Genomic DNA, 27,411 nt, shown 5'->3' on the forward strand with positions numbered 1-27,411 from the left:
GTCCAAGAAAAATAGATGTGATATCTTTACCTTCATTCCCCAAACTGACAGTTTGCAGAACCAATCTAACAACACGGTGTATTTTCAGAGTAGATTCTGTGTATAGGATTTTTTTCTTCTAACTCTTAACTTGAGGTCAAAGTTTGAATCTTAATCACTTTACATTGTCTTTTTTTAAAAAAGGAAGAAGGGATCCTGTTCATTATCTATAACTTTTTAATATTTACAGCTGGCTCTACAAAGCTTTGACACTGTCCAGAAACTGCTTAAGGTAAGGAAAACCATGAGTTCAGTTTTACCTTTTTTTCTGACTTTTTGAGGAAAGATTTAATATACTGTAGTCTTTTCTTTATTTTCAGAGAGAGAAGAATTACTCTTATTTCCCTCTTGCCTGCATGTCTCTGCTTTTTCTAGGTAGTTTATAGATTTTTACTGACCTAAACCAAACTATCAATTTCTAGCTTGGCTGGATTATCAGTGTTTCCTGATGCTTAAAGTCCTGTAATTTGTTCATCATACTAATAGTTACTCTCAAGCCACATACAGAAATTTACAGGTACAACCTTAACAGGGATCCAGTGGAAAGCAACTTAAAAAGCTGCAAGTAGGGTTTGTTTAAGAAGGAAGAGAGAAGGCTTGAGAGCCAAAGCCTGCCAACCCACTAAATTAGATCATGAATTGATCTGTCCTTTCTTTTATCATGGGTGGGAAGTAGGAAAGGTGTTGCTTTGGTTTTATCTTAACTGGGGAGAAAAAGGCAATAGGTTTACTGAAGTGTGCTTTCAGTTCAGGCTCCATGGGGGATAGGGAAGCTACTTGAATCATTTAAAAAGCTTACATTTCTCGCTTACAGCGTTAGAAGCTACTTGTACAGCTGTAATTCAAGTGACTGCTGATAGTAACCATGGGTGGGCAATGTCTAGGAACAATAACACTTCATACAATGAGAAGCCTGAATTCTCCCTCCCAACTTGTTTAAGGAAAAGGAATTTAGAATCAGTCTCTGTATGTTCAGTAAAGGGGACTTCATGTTGGTTTTGGTCTGTTGTCTTTCTGTAGCCATTTACCTGGATTGTGCCTGGAGTGTTAATGGGAGGAGAGAAGAGAAAATCAGAAAAAGCCAGGTAGGCAGAGGTTTGTTGATTGTTCATTCCTTTTTGATTCTGTCTTTCTTGCCTTCCTCAGTAAGACTTGGTCCTTCTAAACCTGCAGAGAGCCCTGTCTCAGACTGAGCTTCCTAGTCCCAGTACATAGGGACAGATTGAGTCAGTGGGGAGCGGTCACCTCTAGACGGTGCTATTTTTTACAGTACTGATGAACCTACAGCCAGGTTTCCTTCTGATGTGGTTAGTAACAGTGCTCATCACCTTCCTAACTCCCACCCCTGCGGTACCCCACAGTCCCCCTAGTTTAGTATGCATCCCCTAGGTGTGACTCCCTTTTGTGTACATTGGATATTAGAGGTTTTGTTGTTTGGTTTTATAAAAATAAGATCATAAACTTACATAATCCTTTGCAACTTGCTTTCTGTACCCAAATACATTGATTCCTAATTCTGTATTAGAACTTATAATAGGTGTCATTTGAAAATTGTTGCAACAAGTAAATCTCAACTTGTCTGCATTCTTTTTAAAACATTTTTATTGTATTATAGCTTAATATTAATAATTAGTAGTCACACCTAACTATGCTTGTAGTCTATAACTGAGGAGTAAATATTAAACTTGGAACCTAAAAGTATGGTTAGGATTGTGTGATAACAATTAAAATAGCAGTGGCACAAACAATATAGAAGTTTTATTTTTCTTTCACATTTAAGAAGGCTGTTGGGAAATAAAAAAAAAAAAAAAGATGATGAAGTCTGATGGAGCCAGTCCAGCGTCAGGACCTAGGTTCCTTTTATCTTTTTGTGCCACTGTGGAAGGTGTCCGTTTTCAAGGTTACCTCATAGTCTCCGAAGGTGCTTGTGCAATTTGCATACTCCCTTTATCTTTTTATCCCGTTTCTAGAACATAGGCACACGACCATACTGAACTGCAAAGAAAACTGGAAAATACATTCAGCTAAAATGTGGAGGCTTTTATTACTTTGAAATAATGGGATAACGGTTGTTTGGAGAGTAAGAAATTCGATTTATTCTGTATCATCCATGGGGCAAAGCTGAGGCCCATTGTATGGAAGTTACAAAAAGGGTTTAGTGTAAGAAAAAAATGTTCTAGCAATTAGAGCACACTGTCATGGGCTAACTTGCTCAGATAATAGGTTCCCTGGCACAGAGACCTTCAAGAACAGGCCAGATGACCATCTATCTGGAATATTCTAGAAAGGATTTATGAATCAGATAAAGAGCATTAGATTATATAGTTAAGAGTCCTTTGAAAGTTAAGGTTTTATGATTTTAAATGTAATTTCAGATCTTAACAATTGCATTCTACAGGAGAGGGAAATACTCAATTATATCTTTTTTACCAAGTTGTCATGTTTTGTTATGATATTAGGCTGTGGCACATTTATGCTATGCATGAAATGAATATCTTCTTTGCCTTTTTCCTGTATTTTCTATTGATACAGCCCTGTTTGATTTACTTTCTTTTATGATATATAATTTTAAACAGACTCCGCAAAGGAATAAATATTCTTATCTCAACTCCTGGACGTCTGGTGGATCATATAAAATCCACAAAGAACATTCATTTTAGTCGGATACGGTGGTTGGTTTTTGATGAAGCAGACAGGTGAGCCTCATCTAGGAATCATGAAAGGTAGAAGAAAAAAGCTGTTTCTGCTGTCTTCATTGCAACTTCTGTAGCCCCTTGGACCACATTTGCTCTTCAGGTAGATTAAAATTTCTTCTCTTATAACCACAGAATCTTGGATTTGGGTTTTGAAAAGGATATCACAATAATACTCAATGCTATAAATGCCGAATGCCAGGAACGACAGAACGTCTTGCTGTCGGCGACACTCACAGAAGGTGAGTTAAAAAGAAGTGATGGAACCTTCTGTGTTCTTAATGAAGAAGAGAGACGTAGGCATAATCCTAGCTGTTTGCCAGCGATGATTCTCAACCTTGGAGGAGCGGGGGAAGTGTCCCAAGAGAATTGCTTTTTCAAATGACATGTCCCGCATTCCCAGCCTCCCTCTTCCAATCGTCCAGGACTGATGTGTTCCCAGGGAATGGGGAAAGGAAGAAAGGGCAGGTCCCAGGTCCAGAATCATCTCAAGTAAGAATAACGCTGCTGGTACTCGTGCTAGGGTACAGAGGAAGAGAACAGGCTTACTGCTGTTGGCCTAGTGGCTTCGTGAGATTTTTATTGCAATTGCAACCCACGGAGAGCAGGGCCCTTGTATTGAAGAGGAGGGCCTCTTATCCAAGTGCGTGTTTTAGTGTAATCATTCTACTTTTCTTCTAAAGAGATAATTAACTTTAAAAATTTAGAAAAATATATTCCGTTTTTTGTTTGTTTTTTTTATGAGACAGTCTCACTGTGTTTCCCTGGCTAGAGTGCAGGGGCGTTATCACAGCTCACTGCAACCCTGAACTCCTGGGCTCAAGCAATCCTCCTGCCTCAGCCTCCTGAGTAGCTGGGACTACAGGAGAGTGCCATTACACCTGGCCAATTTTTTTTTTTATTTTTTGTAGAGACTGGGTCTTGCTCTTGCTCAGGCTGGTCTCAAATTCCTGGCCTCAAGCAATCCTTCTACCTTCGCCTCCCAGAGTGCTAGGGTTATAGGCAGGAGCCACCGACCCGGCAAACAAATGTATTCTTTCTTCTGTCCTCATGAGGTGGGAATTCTTAGCTCTGTTTGATAGTTGGGAACACTAAGGCTGGGAAAAGCTGTATCACTCCACCAGCATCACCCCCCACAATGAGTCATTGTCCGAACAACAATACAGCGTTCGTGTTCTCATGTCTGGTTTACTTGATTTAGTAGGCCACATTATCACGTGCACATACCAGATGCCATTCGTGTGCCCCTCACAGTGCTGCAAGTATATTCTAAGTAACATTAATTTTGACAGATAATTCATGGAAAAGGGATTCTGTGGTAGAAAAAGGTTAAGAAATGTCCAAATGTCCCCTCACCTCCCCCTTGGTTATTCACAGTGCACATTAACACAATAAAGGTCCTGAGAGGGCTTGTAGCAAAAAAGTTTTCCTGAAGCCTTTTCAAGTGAAACCTTTTCAATCGGAGGTTTTCTGTAACTTACTTGACCAAAGAACCCTTTTGGGAGGTGGGTGTTGGCACAGACATCTGTTAATATCCTTTTGTATGGTCTTCCATAGATGTGAGATTGTAAGACACTGGTATGGATTGGCTGTTAGGCTGTGGAAAGAGTCCACGGATGCAGACCTTTCAGTCGGTGTTCTAGCATTGCGGAAAAGAATCAGAAGTCAATTATCGCCATGATGTTCCACTTAAAATCTACCTTAAATATCTTTCCTGGGACCAGTGTTAGGAACATCACAGGTGGCAGAAACATGCTGGATGTGAGGCAAATAGAGGGGCTGTGCTTATGTTCCCTAACGATCTGCTGTTTATTTACTGGATTCCTGGTAACTTTCTCTTTGGTAAGTCTGCCCCACCAAATTGGCCATGGGGCAGTCAGATTAGTGCTGGGACACAGTGATAACCACAGGACTTTCTTCATAAACCTGGATGGTGCTGTGTGGGATATGCATCCGTGACCAATTTCACGGTGTGTTTTTGTCGTCTGCATTTTATCCAAGGTGTAACACGGCTAGCTGATATCAGTTTGCACAGTCCAGTCACTATTTCTGTCCTGGACGAAAGCCATGACCAGTTTAACCCAAAGGGCGAAGTGGCCCAGGAAGTCTCCCCTCCACAAACTGGTGATGAGCTGAACAGCTTTGCAATACCAGAGCGTTTGGACCAGCACGTGACATTGGTTCCCAGCAAACTGAGGCTTGTCTCCCTAGCGGCCTTCATCCTTCAGAAATGCAAGGTAGGACTGGGCACTGACCTGTCTTGATCCAGGGAAGAAAGATCTATTTTGTTTGTGTCAAACATTCATAACAATGAGTACACACACACACACACACACACACAGAAAAAGTTTTCCAACTTATCTCTGAGTCCACGGATGCAGACCTTTCAGTCGGTGTTCTAGCATTGTGGAAAGAATCAGAAGTCAATTATCGCCATGATGTTCCACTTAAAATCTACCTTAAATGTCTTTCCTGGGACCAGTATTAGGAACATCACAGGTGGCAGAAACATGCTGGATGTGAGGCAAATAGAGGGGCTGTGCTCATGTTCCCTAATCTGGTGTTTATTTACTGGACTCCTGATAACTTTCTCTGGGATAGGGGAAAATAGCAGGTGGGAAGGCTTGAGGATAAAACTTCAAGATTTTCTGCTTACATAGCTGGCTAGTATTGTGTGTGGCAAGCCCTGGGCAAATGAAAGGAACAGAGCCAATGCATGGCTGCACTCTAAATTGTATTTCTTTTTCTCAGATATGGGAAACCTGTTTGAGATTATAGCTATGTCGTTTTCCTTTTCTCCATTCTTTGTAGAGTGGGGTATCATTGTTTTTGTTTTTTAATAATTTAAAGCTGTCTGTCACCTGTGTTTCCAAATCGGGGCCAGCATGACGAATGACTGTGTATTTTAGAGAAACACTCATTTTAGTGTCACCTAATCTTAAAAAGTATGATTTCTCCCTCGCCCCCTTCTCTCAATTTAGTTTGAAAAAGACCAGAAGATGATTGTCTTTTTCTCAAGTTGTGAGCTGGTGGAGTTCCACTACCACCTCTTTCTACAGACCCTGCTGAGCAGCTCAGGCACCCCGGCATTAGGGCAGTTACCATCTGCCTCCACGCGATTAAAATTCCTACGGCTGCATGGCAACATGGAGCAGGAGGTGAGCACTGATCTCTCCCTGTGTGGCAGCGTGGCTCTGAGTGGACACGGGAACAAACCTAAGTCCCAGGAAACTCATCCTTTAGGCTCAGCACTGGCTTGTGTCCCTTGTAGACGCCACTGGGCAAGGCAAGAATTAGCCAAAAATGGGCGACCTGCTGGAACTAGAAGTGGATCACATTGCTGGATTGATGTGAGCAAAGGGAGTCTATTGTTCCCCTTTGCTTTTGCTCCAAGAGCTGGTCTCTTCCACCTGAGAGAGCTCACAGGCCCTGGCTTGGCCTGAATCTACCTCAACCAGCTGTTAAGGCAACAGAGTACCACTAAGTAGCTGGCACCAGGGAAGGGTTTTGCCTTTTTAGTACCCAGTGTGTAATTAGGGCTTGATGTCTTCAAATTAAGAGCATTAATGGAGCTAAATTGTGGATCCCATATGGTACTGCTGAGCACGGCTGCTGTCATTGTCAACAAGACACAGCGCTGCACTCTGAACACTTTTGGTTGGGAGAGGGCACTGTGTACCAGAGGGGCTTTGGGTTTCCAGTTCTTTCTTGGCACAGAGTAAGATCTGTGTTCAGAAAGAAGAGTATCACATTTCCCTTATTTTAGATATTAAGCTATGTAAGTCTCATTCCACTACTCTTAACTAGGCCGTTCATTTAGGGAGTCGGGGTGGAGTACGGAAGTGAGATATACTCGCTGGAATTGGGAAAGAAAGGACAAACGGGTTGGAAATGAGAGCCATTTCGTCCTAGCAGAGAGGTTACCAGGCAGCTGAGAAAATTAGAAAGAGTGAAAGAAAACTAGGAAGCAGAAGATTTGACTAGAACCAGCTTTAAAAATCATACCATTTTTAGAGCTAAAAGGGACAGTAGAGATCTGACATCCCAAACAAGTCCAGCTCCTTTTTTTGTTTGAATAATTAAGGAAATGGAGGCCCAGAAAAGTGAACATGCTCAAGGTCACTCAAGGACACAGGTTATTCTTCACAAGATTATATAAAAGTCCTTGAATAGTCTAGCCTTTGTGAATTTTATAAACTCTTGGTTTTTACCTTCGGGATCTCTGATTCAGTCAGGTTTGCTGATTTCATTCTTTAATACCATTTATGGTTTTAGGATTTTTTTTTAAATTTTAACATATTATGGGGGTACAAATATTTAGATTACATAATTGCTTTTGCCCCACCCAAGTCAGAGCTTCAAGCGTGTCCATCCCCAGATGATGTACACCGCACCCGTTAGGTGTGAATATACCCATCCCTTCTTCCCCTCTCCCACCTGCCCGACACCCGATGAATGTTATTATTATATGTGCACAAAAGTGTTGACCAGTTAATACCAATTTGATGGTGAGTACATGCGGTGCTTGTTTTTCCATTGTTGTGATACTTCACTTAGAATGGGCTCTACTAAGTGCCTATTCTACTATCCAGGATAATACAAAAGGTGCTCGATCACCATTGTTTTTTGTGGCTGAGTAGAACTCCATGGTATACATATACCACATTTTATTAATCCACTCATGTATTGATGGGCCCTTGGGTTATTTCCACATCTTTGCAATTGTGAATTGTGCTGCTATAAACATTCTAGTGCAGGTGTCTTTTTTATAGAGTGTCTTTTTTTCCTTTGGGTAGATGCTCAGTAATGGGATTGCTGGATCAAATGGTAGTTCTACTTGTAGCTCTTTGAGGTATTTCCATATTACTTTCCACAGAGGTTGTACTAGTTTGCAGTCCCACCAGCAGTGTATAAGTGTTCCTATCTCTCCACATTCATGCCAATATTTAATGTTTTGGGACTTTTTGATAAAGGCCATTCTACTGGAGTTAAGTGATATCTCATTGTGGTTTTGATTTGCATTTCCCTGATGATTAGAGATGTTGAGCATTTTTTCATGTTTGTTGGCCATTAGTCTATCTTCTTTTGAAAAGTTTCTGTTCATGTCCTTTGCCCACTTTTTGATGGGGTTATTTGATTTTTTTCTTGTTAATTTTCTTAAGTTCTATCTAGATTCTAGTTATCAGCCCTTTATTGGATGTGTAACATGCGAATATTTTCTCCCATTCTGTAGGTTGTCTGTTTGCTCTCGTGATAGTTTCCTTGGCTGTGCAGAAGCTTTTTAATTTGACTAGGTCCCATTTATTTATTTTCGTTGTTACTGTGATTGCCTTTGGGGTCTTCTTCATAAATTCTTTCCCTAGGCCAATGTCTATAAGAGTTTTTCCAACATTTTCTTCTAGAATTCTTAGAGTTTCATGCCTTAGGTTTAAGTCTGTTATCCACCATGAGTTGATTTTCGTGAGAGGTAAGAGGTGAAAATCCTGTTTCAGTCTTCTGCATGTGGCTATCCAGTTTTCCCGGCACCATTTATTGAATAAGGATTCTTTTCCCCCGTGTATGTTTTTGTCTGCTTTGTCAAAGATTAGATGGCTATATGAGGATGGTTTTATATTTGGGTTCTCAGTTCTTTTCCATTGTCTATGTCTCTGTTCTTATGCCGGTACCATGCTGTTTTAGTTACTATAGCCTTGTAGTACAGCTTGAAGTCTGGTAAATTCATGCCTCCCAATTTGTTCTTTTTGTTTAAGATTGCTTTTGCTATACAGAGTCTTCTGGGTTTTTGTTTGTTTGTTTGTTTGTTTTAAACTTAGTTTACTAATCCTCTGAGTCTGGTTTTACCAGAGGCATTCTGCAGCATAGGTCTGAGGATGATAGAGGAGCTGGATACGGACTCAGAGAATCTAGGAATTTTAATGGATCATACAAAAGATTCTATAGTTAAATTATGCAGAGACTGTTTATCTCACATTATAACAGGGTAGTCTAGCATGGTGTTTATAGCTGTGTCCTCTTGGGGCAAACTGTATTCTTGTCCTGGCTCTATCATTTACTGGGTGTGTGACCTCAGGTAAATATTTAACCTCTCTGTGCCTCAGTTTCACAGTTTCTAGAATGGAGGTATTAATATTACTTACTTTATAGGATGGTTGTGATGATTCATTGAGTTAATATTTAGTTATGCATGAAAAAGAGACTCAGGAAACATCAAGGTGTTACTGGTGGTGGTGGTGGTGGTTTGCCTTTAGTGGCAGGATGATTTTTTGTTTTCTTCTTTTAAACATAATTTTTCTATAATTAAAATATGTAGTTTTATAAATTTTTAATCTTTGTAAAAATTAGTTTTAAAAAAATTGTTCTGTAGGGAGGAAGGTTGGTAATATTTTATTCCTCTAGAGCGGTGGTCCCCAACCTTTTTGACACCAGGGACTGATTTCATGGAAGATAGTTTTTCCGCAGGTAGGGGTTGGGGGAGGAGGCAGAGCTCTGTGGCCGGTCCCCAACAGCCTAGGGACCAGTACCTGGATTGGGGACTACAGCTCTAGAGCACTTGTAGGTGAACGTGTTTAGAATAAATTCTGAGTTTGGAACCCTGCGTATGGCAACTTGTGACCTTTGGCTTTATTGGCTGTTTCTGAAGGGTGTGCTCACCTTGGCATTGTCTTATTGAAGCTGACCTCAAAACTCTGCTACTTTACCATAGTCTCAGAATTCTGGTCCTATAAGTACAGGGTCGTCATCAAAGATGTGAAGAATCCATTTCTTCCTTTTTCCTGGCAAACCTCTCTGCCTAAAAACAGCTATAGCAGAGAGTTAGGGAAATCTAAGCCTACCTTTCTGGAATTTATCTCAGAGTTGTGAGGTCCTATTTTTCCTTGTTTTTGTAGGAAAGAACAGCGGTGTTTCAGGAATTCTCACATTCCAAAAGAGGCGTCCTTCTTTGCACGGTATGTATCATTCTGTGCTCCCTGCGAAGGGTGAAATATTTCCGTAACGGCAGTTGTAATTTTTGTCTCTTGGCAGTTTGTCCTGTGCTAGCCCCATAGGGAGTGGGAGCACCAGGGCCCTCTTGATGTGGCTGGCCTCTTTGCACTTCTGGCTTGTCACCTGACTGTGCCACAGATAGCCGGCCACCACCGTGCAGAAGACTTGGCAATTTGCTTACTAATAGTGGCAGCTGTTGGTCTGAAAATGTGTGAATCTTGACGATTTCTGTCTACCAAAAACTTGTAAATTATAGCTATCGGGAGTAATTAGAGCTGAGAAAGTCTTTCCGTGACAAAATGACTCTACTTGCCTCTGCTCACTTTTTCTTCAAGGAAAATAAGTGCACTTGGGCAGATTTTATTAATATTTGCTATTGTCTCAAACACTGATTTGTGCCACAATTTCCAACGCTGGTCCCCTCAGCCTCAGTCTGTGCAGTCTGGTTAGCTGCCTCCTCCAGCACAGCACTGACCTTTTCCATGCTTATCTCATGCTCCTTCGAGATTGAAAAGTCACACCTTCAGTGTTCCTCTCTGGGGATTCACTTTTCCCTAGTTGTTACTGTCTCCCAAGATTGAAATACCTTCTCTGCTTGTGCCATCTTATCCACCTAGTTACTGAAGTTCCTGTGTGTGCAGTAGGAAATTGTGCTGTAAGTTTAGTAAATCTGGCGAGGAAGTGCTGGGTAGGAACAAAGACATCAGTTATTCGAATGCCTGTCTAGGCCTCATTTAATGCAATTACTTTTTAAGGAACTTATACTCCATATTCAGTTTTAAAGGTAATAGTGACTATTTTCTTTCTAAATGTAGAGTTTGGGGGTCAGTACAGGTTTGTTTCTTTTGTGTGTATGTGTGCTCATCCACAAGCAGGCTTGCCTGGTAACGCACATATCACAGTGCTGATTCTTACATGTGTGTAGTAAACAGCCCTACCAATACTCGTTCTGATCTGAGAACGGTTACTAATGGAATACTTGCCCCCTAAGGAGATCTGTGTCTGACCAAGTAGCCCTTCCCTTTATGAAGCCAATCCACAAATTAAATGCCTCTGTTTATTCTAAAACCATCTCTAAATACCTGGTCTAAAGTAAAGTCCAGATAATCTACTTGATAAAGAAATTTGTCAAAAATCCTTATCATGTGCAATAATACTTTCTAGCACCTGACCCCAGTCTGTCTCCTTTCACCCCACATTCCTCTTGCTCCTGCCCTTCAGCCAAACAGGCCCTTCCTTCAGTTCCATGAATATGTCATTCCGGCTTTTTCTGGTCTTGGAGCCTTGGTACATGCTAGTCCCTTGGCCTGGAACACCCCACCCTGACTTTGACTAACCCATACTTAGGTCTCAGCTTAAATTTCACTTCTTTAGGGAATTGAACACCAGGGGCCCCAGTTTTTCCCTGTTAGGTACGCCCAGCGTACCCTGTAGATGCTCATTCTTTGGAGTGCTCGTTATACCTGGTCTAGGTTCTTCCTTCCAGATCATAAGTTCCATGAAGATAAGGACAGTGGTTTGTTTGCACTTCCATCCCGGTATCTAGCACAGAGTAGGCATGCAATAGGCACTTGGTATTTGTGAGTTGAATTGGGTGGGATAGATAGGGCCCAACAAACTCAATGTTGAGAGCCACCAATATATGCCTTCTTCTAAAAACAGAGAGGTAGAGATTGATGTAGTAATACTTGCTCGTTGGGAATGAGTGTACTTTTTCATACCTCTTATGTGATGTGAGGAGTGAATGCTACAGATTGTCTATGTTGGAATAGAAAGCAGTAGGAACCTTTGTGTTGGAGTTTGGGTTAGGATAGGAACAAAATGTTTTATCTTTGACCCATAAGATGCTGGATTTATCCCTGGGAAATCATCTCCTGATTTGCAGGCGCCACTGTGCTTTACAGACATGGGTGAGCTATAAGTCTCAAAGAAAACTCAGGTATCTGAAGTTTAGTTTTTTGTTTTTTCTTAGTAGCTCTACGTGGAAGAAAAGATCATTCTTTCTGGAGTACAATTCTCAGTGGGGTCAAAAGCATATCGCTTTCCTTGTTCTGTCTGGCTGATGGTACCGCAGGCAAAGATGTAAGCTAGGCAAAGAACGCCATTGTCTTGGCAAAGCACAGCATCCCCCAGCCCTCTGTGCCCTGCCAGTCCTGGGTGCAAACATAAAGCAAACTCTCCCTTGCCCACATCCAATTTCTCTAAAGCCTCTTGGTCCTTGTTCATTTGCTGGTCCAGGCCACTTCCAGTGTGCTGATCCGCCAACATCTCATCTCTTCTTTACTCTGCAGTGAAGATGACTGGAGAAGAGCTGGGTGGGGCTCATTTCTCTCGGTTTCTAGGTCAGACGAGGAGCACAGGTTCCCTGGTGATGAGAAAATCTTTGCTTACTCTCTCAGTATTCCTGACACTTCTGCCACGTTTGTTTGCTTTAGCCTGACGCTTCTGGCGCGTCTTAGAGCCGTGGGGTGCGTGGGACACACATGCTGTAATAGATCATGCTTGGGTCGGGGGAGATACTGTCACTCTGCGTCCTTCTGAGCAGCCTGTTGCTTGCCAGGCTATCTGAGTGCTCTCCAGGAGCCTCCTTGGTGTTAATGAGGAACGAGGGCCACGTCAGGACGAGACAGATGGAGCACTGGCTCCTTTTGACAAAGAGGACTCATGTTGTTAATTGTCACGCGGGGATTCTTCCCCCTTTATACTGTATCTTTTGCCATTTTAATTTATCATCCCAAAATCCTTTTAAGAAGGCCAGAAAACTGAATGTCTTTATGAAAATTTGGAATTTGTGGTATAACCACACAAAAGTTCACAATTATGCTATTTCCTTTACTGTTATAAAGTTCCCTCCCTCCACCCTGTTTTCCTTCCTGCTAGGAACAGTTAAAGGTAGGGGAGTGTGTGTGTGTGTATGTGTGTTTTATTTCATCTTAATTTTAAACATCTTAAAAGCAAGGACATTTTTAATTTCATGCAACTCGCTCAGGACCTGATACACAGCTTTGTGTACTTTGGCTGTACAGTAAATGACCATGGGGAGGTGGAGTCTGGGCAAGAGTAGAAGGGTAATTGAGGCAAAAAGGACCAATTTGTGAAAGAGAAGAAGTCTTCATGCATTTGCAGTGTAATCTTGTTTCCTCTGGAAATTAGATCTAAGAAAAGGCCAAGTTAAGTAGGGAGTAGGGATGAGCAGAAAGGAGTCATTTGAAAATTCAAAGCCAAACTGGAAAATGGAATTAAGAAGCCAAAGGAATCAGATAGAAGACACTGGATTATCTGTAAAATATTATTTACTCCTGCTTATAGTGAAGAACTCACCTTAAGGTAAAGTCAGGGAACATGGTTTTTAAAGCCATTGTTATGTTGATGAATTGATAGATACACAATTTCGTGACTAGAAAATGGAAATTCCATGCCACCTCTGATTTTAAGGCTGCCCCTAGACCTCTTGTTGGGCCAAATGGCTCTCCTTGGTTGTCCCTGGATAAATGGGGTAAGTAACCTTTTCCCCAGAAAGGAATCTGGCTCTACCCAGGTCTACCAACTGATTATTAATTGGAACATATCTTGGTTGTCCTGCACATGCCTTTCTTTTTCAGAAGACACACCTAAATCACCTGTGCTGCTTCCTTCCACCTTCTCAGTTTTGGAGGTTTTTTTTTGTTTGGTCGGTTTTTTGTTTTGTTTTTTTTTTGCTTCAAGCACACTTATGTCTGTGCAGTTCTTAATTTCCTCTCCTCCTGGGAAATTTCCACCATGCCAGGAGGCTAGGAGACAAAGGAAATAAGGCTCTTAGAGTCACAAGAATGTCAATTCAGTGCCCCAAATAAATCTAGACTTGCTTGCATTTCTCTGGGGTTTGCTTTTTAGGTAAAGTTATCTTTTTCATTTTATTTCATTTGTGTTAATGGAAAGATCATTTGGAGATTGTTTCTGTTTACTCAGTTACGCTAACTCATGTTGCCAGTTTTTTGGCGGCTTCAGCCAAGATCTCTCGCCTCTGACAGCTTCTGCACTCTCTCCTTCCTCCTCTGATTACGCAGCCCAATCTGTCACCAGGACAACGGGGGCCTGTACCCTGCTGATGGCTTTCCACACACGGCAATAATGACTTTTGGCAGGCCGGGAAGGCGTCAGAGGCGAGTTTGCTGCGTCCCTTCTCAGAGAGACGGCAGGCCCCCTCTCCCTGTTAGTAAAAGCACTTTGTGAGGTTCTTGGATAAATAAATGAGTCATTTTAATCCAACTGACAGGCTGGCACCTGAGCAAGCTGCCTTCCATCTGTACTCCTAGGTCTCATGGAGGCAGCCAATTGTCAAGCCCAGGGCCTTCAAGGCCTCACCATTGAGTGTCTTTCAGAACTGACTTTAGCAATTCTTTTGCCTTAATTAGGTTAAAGGAATAAAATTGGGCTGTGTTTAGGTCCTAAGAGTAGGCAGAGAACAGAAGCTTTTGCCGAGTGCTAGGCAGGTCCTGGGTCCTGGTGATCTGGGCAGCTGGCCAACGGCACTCCAGGAAGAGGGGGCAGTCTTCTGCTTCTTTGGGTCCTCTGCCTGGAGAGTGGAGGTGGGGAGTGAATGAGGTGTGATGGGGAGAAGAGTGAAGAGACGGTTAAATCACCTCTCCACCTAAGTGCCACCATACCAATTCTTAGTTCACCATGAAATGGCTGCGATGCTAAGATTTACAGTTCTCAAGACATTTGTCAAACACATTGTATCTTTTGATCTTCACAACAACCTCACGAGATAAACAGGATGGTTCTTGCAGCCATTTTGTAGGTGGGTCAAGTGAGGCTCAGAGAGCTGAACTGACTTGCCCAGATTGGATCGCTCCTGAAGGGAGGCTGAAGCAAGTAGTCCAGTTCCCTCTGCTCCCAGACCAGGCTGGTCCTTTCCCTCGGTCTCTGTGGTAGCTTAGGCTGGGAAGAGAAAGAAGTGCCTAAAGAAATGGCTGCATTCAATCTGGGTGAGAGAAAACGAGGGGTAGTAGGTAGTGGTTGACTGTCACGAGAGGTTCCCCCAACGTAAGAAGTAGTGGGAGACAGGAAAATTGTATCTCAGCCAGTTGTTCAGAGCTCGGTCACCCACGTGCGAAATAGAACCTTGAAGAATCACAATGAGCCTGCTGGCATCCTTTTTAACTCACTGTTTCAGTGTGTTTGCACTCACAGTGAGTTTCACAGACATGATGTGCTATTTTAGAGTCTTGTCTGTGTTTCTTGGTTGAATTTACTAAACCAATGAGCATTAAATTTTTTACAAAGCCTGTCTGCAAAGCTTAGGCAGCCTATTGTCTGCATGTATCTCCCACTGCAGAGCACTTAAATAAAATAAATCATTTCTTAACAAGAGCTCAGCAGATTTAAGAACCCATCAGTTTTTCTGAAGAGATCAGCAGTGGTTAGTGTAGAAAGCATTTCCTGCTCCCCTTTAGATAGAGAACATTCTAAGCTGTGTTCTCAAAGGCATCAGCTCTGCAACATCAGCTTTCAGAGCATGTGGGAGCCGTCTGAAAACACTTCATGGGTGGTTGACACACTTTTAGTACATTAAACTTCTGCTTACATACCTACAAATGCCTAGCCTAGCCACCATTCAAAGGAAACCAGCAAATCTCAGGTTTAAACGAAGGCAGACACATGTCTCAGTGGTCCTTCTGGAGGAGTGAGGGTGGGACAGTGTCTTCCTCAAGTCCTGCCTCTGACCCTGGGGGATGCAGGGAATGTGCTTCTTATAGAGACTTTGCGCAGTATTGTTTTTCAAAAAAGCTGTGTACATGTGAGTCCTTTGTGATACTGTAAGTGGGGGAGCTGTTCTTTACAGAAGAATCTCACAGCTGTGAAATGGAAGGAAGAGATGATAGAAAGTCATCATTCGTAGCCATCAAGGTAACAATTAATATAGACAAGGAGCATCAATAGATGCAGAACGCTTCAGAAACAGGACCATGTTATTTGCATGGTCTCAGAGTTTTACTCTCCAGTTACTTACTCATCACCTCCCTTCACATGGAGGGGGCTGGTGGGCACTGCTCTACTCCAGTGATGGAGCATAGCGTTACCCATACAGGATACATATGTGTCCATAAGGCATAGAGAGAAAAAGAGAAAGCAGATGGGCCAAAGATTAGCAATTTATGAATCCAGATGAAGGAGCTACAGGTGCTCACTGTATTAGTCTTCAGACTTTTCTGTAGGTTTAAATTTTTCTAAATAAAAATTTTCGAATAAATGATATGCATTCATGGTTAAAAGAAAAACAAAGCAAACAGCACAAGAAAACACAAAGAGAAAAGTAAAAATCACCCCAGATCCCTCTGTCCAGTGATAATAACTGACAATTTTGTGAGCCTCCTTCAAGGTATTTGTTCTCAGTTTATCCATCTATCACTCTATCTATCCATCCATCTTTTTTATGTTTTTGTTTTGTTTTTATTATCCCTTCTTTTTTTTCCCCTTTAATTTTTTTTTTGAAGAAACCAGATCCTTGCCCTTTAGAATACCCTACATTCTGGATTTGGCTAATTGTGCCCTCATGGTGTTATTTAGCATGTTCCTCTTTCTCCCATATTCCCTATGAACTAGTTGTATCAAGACACTCAATTAACCCTAGCTCTCTGGGAGGCCGAGGCGGGTGGATTGTTTGAGCTCAGGAGTTCGAAACCAGCCTGAGCAAGAGCGAGACCCCGTCTCTACTAAAATTAGAAAGAAATTAATTGGACAACTAAAAATATATAGAAAAAATTAGCCGGGCATGGTGGTGCATGCCTGTAGTCCCAGCTACTCGGAAGGCTGAGGCAGGAGGATCGCTTGAGTCCAGGAGTTTGAGGTTGCTGTGAGCTAGGATGACGCCACGGCACTCTACCCCGGGCAACACAGTGAGACTCTGTCTCAAAAAAAAAAAAAAAGACACTCAATTAGGTTTAGGTTCTAGGTTTCAGTTTCCTGGGTTTTTGGCAACACTATGTCATGCACTAATGCTATGCTGTGTATTTCCTATTGCGTGACAGCTGATTATCTTTTTAATCATGTTACAACATTTACATGGTCTCAGTCAAAAGTATAAAGGTTCATTAAAGGAAGTCTAGCTTCCATCCTTGTCCTGTCCTGCCTGTTCTCTTCCTCCCTGATAGATGACTATTTTATGAGCGTTGGGGTTTTTCTTTCCATTATTTCTTATTGAAATACGGGCAAATATGTTTATATTTTCCCAGTTTCTTACACAAAAGCATACTGTACATACTCAAAATTTATCCTAGAGATTTTCCATATCATTATGTAGAAATCTTTGTTCTTTTTATAGTTGTATAATATTCTATTCTATGGGGTATTGCCACATTTTTTCAACCTGTCTTCCGCTGATAGACATTGGAGTTTTTTCCAGATCTGCTATTATATATAGTGCTGAAATGAATAGCCGTATGCATATATCACTTTTTTGCCAGAGTATCTTTGGGTGAATTTCTAGAAGTGATACTGCTCTGGGTCATAGGGCAAGAACGTATGTTATTTTGCTAGATATCACCAAATTCCCTGCCATAGGGATTTCCACTGGCAGCATATGAGGGACGGGAGCATCTTTTTTGATGGTGGAATGCAGTATGATATAGCCTTGGAAAAGTAAAGCAGACCTGTATTTGAGGGTTACTTCTGCTTCTTAGCTGTGTGTCCCAGGACAAATTACTTAACCTTCCTGAACCTTAAGTTTCCTCATCAGTTAAATGGGGGTAATAGTTTTTTGAGGAGTTGTCAAGGTAGGTAAAATGTGCAGCAGAGTGTGGTGTGCATTGTGTGGTAAGTGCTCAGTAAATGTTAACTGGGAACATTCTTGTTAGGACTTGTATGCTGAAAAATGAATGCTAAGTGAGAATTTCTTGACAAAGACTGGGAGATGCCCATTTTCTAGTCTCTGCCAGAATGGTGAGAGGCTAGAGAGCAAAGAATTTTTGCGCTTGGAGTGGTGACCAGTTGAAAAGAAAATTTGAATCTCCATTGCTTTCATAGCTTTTCAGCTGTCTAGTTAAGTCTTTGAAGTGATTAGTGGGTCTGGCCTGACTTCTAATTTAGCTATCAGAAGGGATGGGGGGGATTACTTGATCCTTACTGCTCTCAGGCTAATAAGCAAAGTTCTTAGTAAATATTTTGCAGCTCACCTCCACAAGTGAATACCGTGAGGGGCGATGCTCCAGACGCACACCTCAAAGCCGTATCTTCATTAGGCATTGCTCATGGGTATGGGTTGGGGATAATAATTCATGAATACCTTCCTCAAAAAGTGGCTTTTCAGATAAAATGTGAATTAGTAAAACATGCTAGAAGTTTTCAGCATTCTTACCTGACACAATTGATAATTACTGTGTAAGTTTCTGGGCTAACCTATGGATTATGTTATTTTAGTGAAACGGGTTGTGGCTTCCTCACCAACTGGTTCTGTAGAACTTGTCCCCAAATCAGAATTTTTAACCATAAGTGGACTTAAGTGGGTTCCTGAGCCCCCTGAAATTGTATGCAGGATTGCGGCAGGGTGGGTGAACTCTCTGGGTTTGCATTAAATTGTCAGACATATCCAGGACACAAAAAAGATTCAGCAGCTCAGTCCTAAACCACATTCTTTTCTATTTTTAAGGATGTTGCAGCTCGGGGCTTAGACCTCCCTCAAGTCACGTGGATTGTTCAGGTAATTTTTTAGTTGTTAAGATGTAAGCTTTAGGCAGGGATATATGATCATGAGTGGATACACTGGCTTTAAGTAGAATAATTATTATTACCCTCTTGGGTGTTGCCCTGGTAACCAGGCAGCAAACGAGTCTTATCTACACAATTCTCCTGACATCTTTCCTTAACCCAGCCTACCTAACTGCTGCAGCAAAACAGCCAGAATGTGCATTCAGGGGAGGGAGGTGGCAGGCTCTCCTGCTCCCACACTAATTCATGTCACAAACCAAAATTTCAACAATCTGAAAATAACAGGAATTACCTGGGCTCCTGGGAGACCTCGTCGTGTCCAGAAGGAGGTGGCTCAGCTGTCCTGAGAGCCGTGTCCTTGTACATTGACCTGGAGGGAGCAATTAAGTTCCTGACAGCATCTTAGACATACCTCTAGCCTTAGACGCTTTGCCAGAGGCTACAGGTGTTAGCACTAGAGTCTCGTGGTTTTAGTTTTGTTTTTTCTTTTCGTTAGTCTGCAGAATGGTATTTTTAAGCCTTTCTGCATGGAGGCCAAGGGACATGTGCCCTGTTTACATGAGTCATGGCTTATTCACATTTTAATGGAATTGCATGCCTGTCACTGGCTAGGAAATCTGATCTGCTCACCATATATGATCACTTTGGGACTACAGGCATTGTGTCTTCTTTCCTCCTGGCCACAGAACGAATTGAAGATAAGGGTAATTTCAATGTGTGGGAGCCCAGACATACAAAATTGATCATTTAGAGCTTCTTATATTGTGAATAGAGATTAATTTAATATGCCTAGCCTCCCATATATTCTGTTCACCATGGTCCTCTGATCTTGTGTGTGTGTGTGTGTGTGTGTGTGTCCATGTGTGTGTAGCAGCAAAGAAAAAAAAGGAAGAATGAATATGTGGTCAATTAACTTTAATGGTGACAAAGTTATTGCCAAAGAAAATATAAAATGTTATGCGTAACCCATTCTGCCGAGTTAGAGAGTCTGCCCTTTTCCCTGAGTCAGAAATACTGTCCGTGGGAGCAGAAGCGCTTTCCACTCGCAGGGAACTTGCCTCTCGACCACCCCGCAACTCCACTCCGTAGGGACTGAGCGGAACTGCAGCAAGGTGGTGGGGACTGGCTCCGGGGCCTGCTCCCTTCGTCCCTGCGCCACCCGGGGTCCTGTGCTGCCTCATCCCTGTTGCTCCTTCTACCAAGGAAACAGGCCAAGTCCATGCGGTCATCCTGGAGTTTACCCCACCTGCCTACGTTTACACCCTGCGCAGTCACCTCAGTGAAAAGATGCAAATAGGAAAATGAAGAGACCTGTGGAGAAGTAAAATTAAAAGGAGGTATTGGGATGAGAAGACGTCTCGTTTATCTGAAACTTGGCCACTGTTCACATTTGCATGTCAGAGCCTTGTTATTTCCAATGAAGCCAGGAGTTTCAGGGTTGAATGACTTCTCCTTGTGATTGTGTTAGGGTAACCATAGCACCAGGATTTAATTCTTAGGATACCTGGAGGCAGGTGAGGGGTATTGCACTTCCAATTAATGGCAATCCCTTGATCTATGAATGCCTTCATTTTTGTTACCCTTTTTAGTACAATGCTCCGTCCTCACCTGCAGAATACATCCACCGGATTGGAAGAACTGCCCGGATTGGCTGCCATGGGAGCAGCCTGCTCATTTTGGCTCCTTCGGAGGCAGAATATGTCAACTCGTTGGCTTCTCACAAAATCAAGTGAGTCAGAAACCTGAACGTGGTTTCAGCTGATCTCACCTAATTAACTTTCTGTCGCTTTTTATAGTGGATGGGCCTTGTAAGCTGAAGAAGAGCCATTAACCCTTGTGATCCCTAAATGAGTCCCAGAATAGCCAGTGGCAAAAACTAAAACCCGTAATACCATCAGCACGTGACAATTTTCACTGCATTGCCAGACTAAGTCACAGGATGATCTGTTGCGCTCGGTTTCCTTTCGGAAGTCTGTGTTTCGTTTCTCTCGCTGTAAAACAATGTGCACAGCCCTCACGGCCTCTTGAAGACCTTTTTCTATTCGCAACTTTTATTTCTTACAATTAACATCTTGTTGAAGTTGATTTGTCTTTTAAAAAAACGATACTTTTTACTCATCACACAGTTCCCCTCTCCCAACAAAATAAACCCGGAGGGGAATAATTTTGAGGCATCCAGGACTTTCCAGCTACCGTGTTGTGTGGAGTACAGTCGGTGACAGCACCTCACGTTCCTCCGAGGAAAGCCCTGGATTCCAGACCCGGTGCTGTGCCATGAATGCACAGCTCAGCTGTGCTGCTAAGTGGGATAGTTTTCTTTCTTTTTTTTCCTTGCCCAGAACTCTCCCTCTCACGCTAGTAAGACTTCTCAAAACCCTTTCAAGGTTGTTAGTGTGAATGTTTATGGACTGAGGCTTATTCGGAAAAGGTGCCATGCATCTTTCCGTGTGGAGGGAGGCAGGAACCTGCTCCTGGTAGGAATTGCAGGTGGGCCAAAATAGAGATAGTTCGGGTTTTCCTTTTATCCAGTTTGTTCCTTATCTTAATATAATCTGTCAGTCAAAAAAGTGGTCTTTATTTGTTTCAGGAAGATGTGCATATTGTATCTTATTTGTGAAGGAAATCTCGTGTAGATCCATCAGTCAGTCACTTTCCACCCAGCGCTGTTTCTCCAGCTGGACTCTGAGCTCCCTGAGGCCTACTCAGCACCTAGGTCAGCACCGTACCAGGCCGGTGTACCCCAGAAACACTGAAGGAGCTGAAATGCAAGCCCGTTGATGGAGCTGGTTCTCTTTCTTCACTTGCCCTGATCTCGCAGGCTGCGAGCCGTCACAGTGCTGTAGCTGTTTTCTCTGTCATGGGGATTTGTATACATGTGGAAAGCACTTTCAGAATTTTGTGTTGTGGCCCCACAATAGAAAATTTAGTCACCACACCTTAATAGCCTGTCAATTGCTCCACACCTCTTTTCCTCCTCTTTCCATTCTAGACCTGCAAATTCACATTCTCAGCTGGGCGCGGTGGCTCATGCCTGTAATCCTAGCACTCTGGGAGGCTGAGGTGGGAGGATCACGTGAGGTCAGGAGTTCGAGACCAGCCTGAGCAAGTGCAAGAGCCCATCTCTGCAAAAAAATAGAAAAATTAGCCAGGCGTGGTAGTGTGCATTTGTAGTTCTAGTTACTCAGGAGTCTGAGACAGGAAGATTGCTTGAGCCAAGACATTTAAGGCTGCAGTGAGCTATGAGGTGATGCCACTGCACTCTAGCCAGGGCGACAGAGTGCGACTATGTCTCAAAAAAACGTAAATTCACATTCTCCCGTTGCTTTCCCTCAGCAGCTCTCTGGATGCTCTCGTATGCTGGTTCACTTTGACATGATCTCCTCGTAAAAATGAGTTATAACAGGTACAAAGTCAAACAATAATTGTCTAAGGCCAGAGTAAACAGCGTAGGTGCCTCTGTCTCTGTCTGCTCCATAAACTCATCCAAGTTGTTGCTATGAAGGATTCAAATATAAACCTAAAATTGAAAAGGGAAAACAATGATTACACAGACGTGAATTATTAGTGTGCCAGGTATATTTTAAAGACATAACAAGTACAGTCATCCACTATGATGATCTTGTCTGGAAAAATAGTATGCCAACATTCACATGAGATAAAACATAATGTTGACATTAAAAAGACAACGCAGGGGTGCCAGGGACATGGCCTCCGAGAGGAAGTTGAGAAGGGTGACGATAGAGAAGTCCTGAAAGGAAAAGATTTAGGTCTTTTGGGGAGAGACTATACAGGTTGGTGTAAGAACATTTATGTGAGGAGGGAAGAGTTCTGCGTGAGTCCCACCTGCTGATGTCTACCCTGAACACTCCCCTGCTGAGGGCCTAGGCCTGGGCTGCTGCCTCCCTCGTGGGTAGCTGTAATCAGCCTGGACAGAGGGCAGAATCTGGGCTATTATCTTATAGCCGTGTATTATACTTCCGATTTCTGTTTGAAGGAAGACTATACATTGGATATCTATGGATAACTGTTTCTGTGATTTAATTTTAAAAAATCTATTAAGAGCTGGTTGCAAAGTGCGCAGTGAGAAGAAGCAGACTTGAACCTTTCTAGAATCCAAAAGGTACACTCCTGAATACTTTTTAGAGGAGGAGTGGGAGGAAGTTTGTGTATGTTTTGTGCCTAAGAAGATGAGAGCCAGGCGGGGGATGCCCGGACGGCTGAAAAACCACAGGGAAGATTCAGGAAGGCAGGCCGAGGCTCTCGGCAGCAAGGGCCATCACAACAAATTGCCGCCTGCCTTCATAGACCGAGTGCTGTGGAACTCACCCTGACGATTTGATTTAGCAGACTGGGCAAGAGACAGGTTCCCTGGGCCATGGCTGCCTCTGTCTGAAAGCTCAGAACTTCGCTTCTGTATTCTTTTGACTTCTTTGTATTTGCCAACTTAACTTTTTTCTACTTCCCCTTTAAATGTGTTTCTAATGAAAGTCATCATTGGTTTATTAAAATGTAAATGCTTCATCCAAAACGTGTATTTCTTAGATCAGGCATAAGACAGTTCCCTGAATTTATTTATTTATCTATCTCATTTCATACTAAGGTGGGGTATTCAGATCTGTTGATAGACCCATAAATAATCATCGTAGATTTGCTTTGTTCCTCAGAAGCAATGATTTCTTAGAAAGAGGAAGAAGGCCCTTTTAAACTGTGAATCACTCTGGTTCATTCTTAGCTCCTCTTCTCCTCGGGAGTCAATCCCCCGGCATGGCCATGTGGACACGCGGCATTTGTATTGTGCTGTGGCTGGAATTTCAGTGCTTCCGTGCATTTGAGAAGACTGTGTCTTTCTGTGGCATAGCTTTTGTATACCTGACTGTGAATGGCATTATTCTTGTTCCTTCCTGCTTCAAGATTTCACTCCCAAGTTTTTATGTTTCTTTTACTTTTGCATTTTCCCTTTTTTTTCCTCAAGAAAAAAGTGACGAATAGAGGCAAACCAGGTAGACCAAGTGAAAGATAGGACTGGGCTATGCTTTCGCTTTCGTCCAGATCTCCAGGCATAAGTAAGAGGCAAGCTCAGTAGCCATACATTCCTCTCTCATATGAAAAACAGATTTCCGTGAACCCATGGCACTCTCCCTCCGACTCCCATCCTTTCAGCACATGCTCTGCCTTCTCCGATCGAGTCTGGCTGCTGTGAAAAGACTTCACATATCCATAGGACCGTGAGTTGGCAGCAAAGAGAAGATGCTGCGGGTGGGGGCTGGGGGTGTTCAGGGAGAAGATGACACATCTCAGGTAAATCGCTGTCAGAGATGTGACATTTTCATTCATAGCCTTGTCAGAGTAACCTTTGGGGAAAAGGGGGAGAATTGTCTTCTCCCACGTAAGAGGTTGCCATTCATGTTTTAATTTGCTGTTACATTTTTAAAACAACAACAACAAAAAAAAAAACAACAAAACCGTTTGTCTTTTTATGATCCATATTTCTCTCCCAGAACTCCTCCTTCGCCTTCTCTTTCTCCTTCTCCCTGCGAAGTATCTTTTCAGCAGCTCATGTTTCCTCCTTCGTCCCTAGTGCACGAGTCTGTATCTGCTCCCCACATGCAGACGCTGTGGCCTTGCAGCCGGCGGCATGGAGTGCAGGCTTTCCACACTCCACCGGTACGCAGGTCCAGCTCTTTTGTTCTGGCTCCTGAAGGCTTCTGTTCATGAGTGAAGCCCAAATTCAGGTTTTAGCAATTTGCTTGTAGCTCTAGATTCATTGGAGATCTTTTGGTCCTCACCCCGTAATATAAGAGACAAGAGTAGTGACGATCCTCCAGGCTAGAAGAGAGTAGTATTGCTATGGGTGGGGGCTCTGTTGACTTGTTACCCTCCACTGGGGTGTTTACCTGATAATTGTGGATATTTAGCCATCTTTTTTCTGTCTTTTTTTTTAAGTATAAAACTAAAGAGACTATCTGAAATGTTTTTTTTAATGTGCTCAAGCCAATGAGCAGGCATACTTGTTTAGTATTCAAGATTTTTTAAGAAATAATAAGACATTCCCTATAAAGGAAATTCTAAATGTAACCTATTTTAAATTCATTAGGAAGGAAAGAAATTGTTGGGATTATTATCCTATCTGTCCCTTCCTTTTGAATTCCTAAGGGTTTAGGAAAATATTCCCTTTCCTAGGAAGGTGTTGCTTGTACTTCGTGTCTAACTAGCTTGAGAATAGGCCAGTTTTATGTGTCAGGATTTTAGGTGTTTCAAAAGAACAAAAAGTTTACCTTGATGTGATTCCTTTCTATTACAGCGTTTCTGAGATTAAGATGGAAGATATTTTGTCTGTTCTGATAAGGGATGATTGTTTTAAAGGGCGGCGATGGAGAAACCAGGTGAGTTTTATTTTTTATCGTGCATGCTGCTGACAGATGTGACTCATTGCTTGATTTGGGACAGTAGAGATTTTGTGTGGGGGTTATTTCCTCTGTCAAGCAAAAGTGTATTTTAAGGACCACGAGCACTAGATGAGGCGAAATCTTGATTGTGTTTTTTTCTCTTCTTTGCTTCTGGGTGTGTTTGCTAGTCTCATCCAGTTAATGGGCTACAGTCCATTCTGGAAGTTGGCCAGACAGCAGCAGGCTCCCCAGAAAGGAGGTCTAGGCCAGGATGAGTCTGGAGGCAGCGTTACATGCTCAACCCTGGTGGTCCCGATCCAGATTAAGATCAAGGACGACTGACTAGACCAGTCCACCCAAGACAGCATGGAGAAAATAAATATCTCTGTGTCCCCTTTCAAATACACTTAGTTCATCCATTTTTTAACGTGTGCGTGCTATCCACAGAGGAAGAGTAAAGTTGAGATCATTAAGAAGAAAAATTTTTATTATCTGTGCAGTTCCATATGGAGATTCTGAGCAGGTGCAGACAATCCTGGGCGTCTTTCCTGCTTCTCTTCTAAGGCTTCACCCCCGTTAGACAATCACTTCCTGCTCCACCCCACCCCATTACTCGGTATATGTGTGTATCGTGTTGCTGTATGTGATTTTACCTATGAAATATTAATTACTTGAATATTTTACATTTGCTTTCTTATGCCTAAAGACAAACTTGGAAAATCAGAGCCAAATAAATCAAGCTTAAGAATTTGTTTTATGCTTTAGTATGTGCTTTTATTTGGATCAATATTCTCCTTGAGGCAGGGTCTAAATTTCGCTGAGCCTGACTTAAGTTCTCTTGTTCCAGAGAGTATCTAAGACATTTATTTAATAAAAGGAGAGGAAATAATCGTAACATCTATTACCTGAGTGTTTATTCTGGACCTGGGACTGTGCTAAGCTCTTTACATGCACGATACCATTTAATCCTCCTAGCAACCCTGTAAGGTAGATATTGCCCCAGTTTATAGACGGGAAAACTGAGACTCACAGAGGTAAGGAACTTTCACAGGAGTGCACTAATAATGATTCATCCTTCCAGGATTTGAAATGAGGCAGTCTAACTTTGAAGCCCGTGTATTTAACTATATACCAATATGACTCGATTTAGTATTAACTAAACTAAGAACATGGAACTGAATTGCTTTTTAAATAAAACAATGTTAGCGATTTTCATAGAGGTGAACTTTAGCCAATAAATGGTACCACAACAGAGATCCCTGTGAACAAAAGAGCTAGTGAAGACTCACTTGATCAGCAAGTTATTTTAAGTGGTACAATACTTCATTTAAAACATCCCAGCCATGCCAGACTTTGAACCATCCTTTCTTGCTAGTTTGTTGTCAAGGGAATCGACTGGTAACCACAGAGATCTGCATTGGTCTTGGCATACTTCAGTTCTTTTGGAACTATTATAAATCCTAGTTAAGATTTTTTTTTCTTTTTGTTTTTTTTAAATGTTCCCACAGATAATTTATTAAGGCTCCAGCACAGCACTTTGACATCAACAGGGAGCATGTGGGGAACAGTTTGAGGAGGCATTTTAGCGGAGTGGCTAAGAGTATGGCCTTTGGATGAGATTCCTAATCTGTCACTTACTAGCTGTGTGACTTTGGCGAGCATTGGACCTTTCTGAACCTCAGTTTACTTATGTGTAAAATTGAGGTAATAATAGTGTTCTTCTCATAAGGAGATTAGAGAGTTGTGTGAGAAATAGTCCTAAAGCCCTAATTACAATGCACAGTACCAAATGGTATTGAGTATCATTACTGCTGTTATTACTTGTAGTCACGTAAGTCAGTAGCAGATGTGAAGTTAAGGCCCAGACTCAGTGACGTGAAGCCCAGAGTCCCTTTTTTGCTATATCACAGTAAGTGGAACATTAGCATCTGCTTGCTCTCCAGAAATAAGAGCAGCAAAATTACAAAATGAGGCAATAGAAGTTTGATCAAACCTAGTCTTAGGTTTGATACTCTTTCTGGGACCGGCTTTGTTGTCAGTCTATATCCCTGAGCACAGATCATTTCTCTCCAGGGAGTTGATCGTTGTGTATATCTGCGCAGCTCAGGGAAGCTGCAGAAGGGCATTAAGTCCCTCCTGAAGGACATGTCCCCAGTGAAGGAGCAAAGCAGCTGCGTTTCCCTTTGCTCTTTCAGCAACAAGCCACAGTCATTTTTTTTGTAACACCTGCCCTTCTGTGGCCCTGCAGCATCTATTCTTCTCCTTAAGCCTCTTCCCTGGCTTGAGGCCAGCCTCGAAGCTTTTCTGAGACTTAAGGAACCATTATAACATCCGGGGTAGGAGCCGCATCCCAGAGTCAGACAGACGTGGATCTGAATCCTTGCCTCAGAGCTGGTAGCTCTGCAACCTTTGGGCAGATAATCTTCTCCCCAGCCTCAGTATTCCCATCTGTAAAATGAGGAGAACAAGAGTACCACTCTCTTAAGATTGCTGTAAGGTTTAAATAAAATGAGTCTTAACATACTGTGCACAGTTCTGGACCATGTAAATTCCTAGGGCCAGAGACTCTGTCTTATTATCTCAGCCCAAGCTCTTGCCATGATGGATAGGAATGATTTGGA

General features: G+C 42.3%; 1 protein-coding gene across 1 annotated transcript in view; it reads left to right on the forward strand.

The window, feature by feature from the left end:
- Positions 1 to 27,411, forward strand: part of DDX31 (DEAD (Asp-Glu-Ala-Asp) box polypeptide 31) — a 70,597-nt gene that overhangs the window by 15,323 nt on the left and 27,863 nt on the right. The window contains 10 exon segments of the mRNA XM_012639882.1: positions 188 to 271; positions 1,060 to 1,124; positions 2,616 to 2,735; positions 2,868 to 2,974; positions 4,734 to 4,969; positions 5,714 to 5,890; positions 9,620 to 9,679; positions 18,346 to 18,396; positions 19,994 to 20,133; positions 24,706 to 24,787. Coding sequence (XP_012495336.1) covers positions 188 to 271; positions 1,060 to 1,124; positions 2,616 to 2,735; positions 2,868 to 2,974; positions 4,734 to 4,969; positions 5,714 to 5,890; positions 9,620 to 9,679; positions 18,346 to 18,396; positions 19,994 to 20,133; positions 24,706 to 24,787 — 1,122 coding nt within the window.

This window comes from Propithecus coquereli, unplaced genomic scaffold, assembly GCF_000956105.1.
Source record: "Propithecus coquereli isolate 6110/MARCELLA unplaced genomic scaffold, Pcoq_1.0 Scaffold142, whole genome shotgun sequence".
Lineage (NCBI taxonomy): Eukaryota > Metazoa > Chordata > Mammalia > Primates > Indriidae > Propithecus > Propithecus coquereli.